Source organism: Phoenix dactylifera, chromosome 1 (genome assembly GCF_051530095.1).
Source record: "Phoenix dactylifera cultivar Ajwa chromosome 1, Ajwa_hap1_PhDact_Kaust_v1.1, whole genome shotgun sequence".
In the NCBI taxonomy this organism is placed as follows: domain Eukaryota; kingdom Viridiplantae; phylum Streptophyta; class Magnoliopsida; order Arecales; family Arecaceae; genus Phoenix; species Phoenix dactylifera.
The window spans coordinates 13,573,798-13,577,712 of NC_143190.1; the positions used below are offsets into that span (position 1 = coordinate 13,573,798).

Below are 3,915 nucleotides of genomic sequence, written 5' to 3' on the forward strand. Positions count from 1 at the left end.
ACATACGCGGGTGGTGCTGCAGGCCAGTTTGATCATTTTGAAGGATGACTCGGTTATGATTATCAGATGGATTCGGAGGGAGTCGAGGGGTGAGAGCACGGACCACCTCCTGATTCGGGACATATGGATGATGATGAGGGATGGGTTGGCCTTTTAAACTAAGCATGTATTCAGAGAAGCTAATAGAGCGGCCGACTAGGTGGGCTGCCTACACGGCCCACCACTCAGGGTAGGGGAGGGAGAGCTGCCACTGGCACTCCGCGAGTTAGTGTATTTTAATTTTATTTGGTGTATTCGTACATGCACTGTATAAAGAGTTCGTCTCTAAGTAGTAAAAAAAAAAAAAGAACCGCAATAACCGTGCCAACACATGGTTGGATGACCTCTTAATAGTCCCAATTCTAATTGGTGGCTTCTTTTTTCTCTTGCCAGCTATACTGCACGATTTCAAGATGGTCAAAAATTTTGATAAAATGAGCAGATAAGATCAACTTGACAGCCTTTGACTTTTGTGGTGTATGGATTATTTAATATAAGATATAGGGGATCGTGTTCAGCTAAATTACATATATATAGCATTACAGCCATCATATCCGTTATCGAACCCCTTGGTGTGACGTCCAGATCAGAAGATGCGACGTATAGACATTGAAATAGTGAGTACTTTTGACTTGTGATAAAAAACTGAAATAAAAAGGGTGAGGGCCAAGGAAATTTGAGGATTGCAGGGGAAATCTCTGTACAATCATTAACAAGGATGTTTATCTTGACAATTAGCGTTTCGCAACATGCAATGATGGGTATTTTCTAACCGGACATAAAAACAACCCTTTGAATCGCCATTTTTATTCACAACTCGCTGGCAGTGGTTGTCTCGTTGAGGTACGTTCTCGAGATCTACTATTGGCGATATTTTTTCTTCAATTCTCTGCTCTCCTTGCCATATTAAGGTAGTGTGCAAAACAGTCTCCACTGAGTCATGAGATCAAGGAAGTTTTCGACATCTGGAAGACGGGAAGTTTTCTTTACATATGAGCAATGCTCATTCACCATAGCTCATCGAAGGATAATAAGTTCATACGTCCATGTAACGTTCGGAGACACAGATGGAATTGGTCCAGAGCCACAAGGCAGAATATATATATAGAAATCAGCAGAAGATTATTGCATGGTAACAGTTGGCGACATTCATAGTCCCAATTATTTAACAACAACGAAAGCCATAACGTAAGGAACTATCGGAAGTTTATGAAACCTTAAAAAGCAGCACTAGATATAACTTATTGGAGGGGAACCGAGGAAGCATCCTAGTTTCCAAATTTGGACTTTATCAGATTAACGACCTGCTGATCAACCTGGAAAGTCTTGGCCAGCACCTCGCTCGGTATTCCAGGCATCGATCCGAAGAGAGTGCGCGGAGCAATCAGAACCCCGGGCAGCTGGCTATTGAATGCTGTGATCTCCAGCGCCGCCTCCTTCCCCATGTTGTACTCGAAGTGAACGAGCCCCCTGGGAATCACGAAACTCTCACCTGCATTCAAAATTTTAGAGTAGAATACGTTGCTTGTGCTGATGATTCCCACCAGCACCTGACCGTGAAGAACGAGCCCAAGCTGGGTGGCACGGGGGTGGGTGTGAGGGGGGTTGACACCTCCCGGGGCGATGTCGACTCGGTTCATGGAGAGCCCAAGTGTGTTGAGGCCTGGGAAGCTGAGGACGTCTGCAGCGGTCACGTTGGAGCTGAAAATGTTGTCTGTGTTGCCTGCTTTCGAAAGCGCTGTGGAGAAGAAGTCGTCGGAGACGACGCTGGAGGTTGGTTTGCATGGGAATCCATTGACAGTTACGTCGCTGGTTTGAGGGTTGCCAACGCAGAAGTCCTGGAGGGGATCGGGGTCGGAGCGGCATGGGGAGGAGAGGAGGAAGAGGGCGAAACAAAGGAAGAGGAAAGGTCTTGCTACGGATTCCATCTTCGTTGTTTCTAGGAGATTTGGCGAGAGTAGAGGATGACCTTGATGTTGTGTTATATGGGCTTGGTGTTCTGTTATATAGCCTTGAACGCTTGGTGATTTATTTCAAGGATTCCGCACCAAGAATAAGATAATGACAGAAAGTAGACGATTACGCTAGTCTTGGCACGAGCCTTGAAATGGTCCAAGAGACTGCACTTGCCGTGGCAACGTGCGAAAAATTAATACGAGCCAGCGCACGGTGGCAACCGACATCGGCAAAAATCACAATAAAGCTCCAGCTTCAAATTCTATAAATATTCTTTTTTTTTTCTTCTCTCGGTATACAAAAAAATTTAAAAAAATACTAAAAAAATTCTGAAGAAAAGTTTTTTCTTCTTTTAGCCACTTCTGATTTTTATTTTTGCAATTTTGTTCAGCAAAGTTTATCTTTTTATTTCGTTCTTCGCCGGATCTGCATATCCGATCGGATTCGATTTGACTTCTTCTGAGACGTACCGAAAAAGAAGTTTAGGGTCGTCCTATCTTTGAGGAGTATTGCTGCGAGGTCCGTATATGGAAACAAATACTTCTTTGGGACAGCGTCTACGCGCTTCGACCTACCTTCAATCAGGCTATTTTCTCTTACTTGTATTTTAAATTTAATATTAGTAGATCGGTAGGATTTGCAATTTTGTGATTTAAATTTATTAAATGAATAGAATTATTTTGTGCTAAAATAGATTTCTTTTGTATTATAATAGATTTATTTTAATGCTGAATAATATACATATATATATATATATTATTCCTTTTAAGATTTTCTATTAATTGCAATTATTAGATTTATTTGCTTATTTAGGTGATATATTGCTAACAATCGAAAGAAGTTTTTCTTTATTTTTTTGTTAGTAATTAATAATTCATTAAATCCTTTATTGCAATTGTGACAAATTAGATTTTAATTATAATAATTATTTTGCTAGCACAAAATTAATAATCACTTATTCTAAAAAGGTAATAATTTGTTTAACCTCCAAGAAGTTTATCATACCTCCATTTGGACTCCTCAAGGAGTAATTTTCAAATTCCATTCAAACGAAAAATTTGGAAATTGCTTGATCCACAATAACTAATTCATTGAATTAACAAATTAGATCCCAATTACAATAATTGATTTGCTAATACAAAATTAGTAATCAATTATTCTAATAAGGCAATAAATCAATTCTAAAATATATAATTCATTGAATTGATATATTAGATCTCAATTACAATAATTGTTTTGCTAGCACAAAATTAGTAATCAATTATTCTAATAAGGTAATAAAGCATTCTAATATATAATTCATTGAATTGACATATTAGATCTCAATTACCATAATTGTTTTGCTAGCACTAAATTAGTAATCAAATATTACTAATTCAAAAAATTCAAACAGAAAATTCGAAAATTGGTTAATCCATAATAACAAATTTAAGTTTACACTTAGATTTTTCTAAAAATTAAATTTGTGTGATATCTAGTAATTATATCCACTAATTAATAGTGTCAAAGAAAAGCTTATTAAAAAGGCATACGTGCCTAAAAAAGGCTGGTAATTAAGTGAACCTAGTACTCCACCACCGATCTGGAGCTGATCTGACTATTAGTTTTTGGATATATCAACTAGACATCCAAAGTTCAATATAAATATTAGTGCAATCTTTTGACATAAATTTTTTGTCTCCAATCAGGTTTCTGTCTTTTTTCTATAACGTTGAACCTATGGCCTCTAACACTAGTGACAACCTTAATACCAAATCTGAAAAATTTGATGGCCATAACTTTAGGAGATGGCAAAACCAAATGCAGTTTTGGCTCACCACATTAGGATTGATCTCAGTCATAGGTGAGAGCACTACTGAAGTTGATAACAGGTCCAACCTAACTACTTCATGACCTGCTACTCGCCAAAACCCAAATCCA

The 3,915-nt window shown here is 38.1% G+C and overlaps 1 protein-coding gene across 1 annotated transcript; it reads right to left on the minus strand.

The window, feature by feature from the left end:
• Positions 1-1,120: 1,120 nt before the first annotated feature.
• LOC120109180 (germin-like protein 3-8) lies at positions 1,121-2,035 on the minus strand. The gene has a single exon (XM_039122929.3). The coding sequence runs from the start codon at positions 1,965-1,967 to the stop codon at positions 1,308-1,310; it is 660 nt and encodes a 219-aa protein (XP_038978857.2). The 5' UTR covers positions 1,968-2,035; the 3' UTR covers positions 1,121-1,307.
• Positions 2,036-3,915: the final 1,880 nt, after the last annotated feature.

Bases quoted from the DNA above. Each gene is read 5' to 3' on its own strand.
- LOC120109180 (XM_039122929.3), bottom strand. From the start codon at position 1,967: ATGGAATCCGTAGCAAGACCTTTCCTCTTCCTTTGTTTCGCCCTCTTC.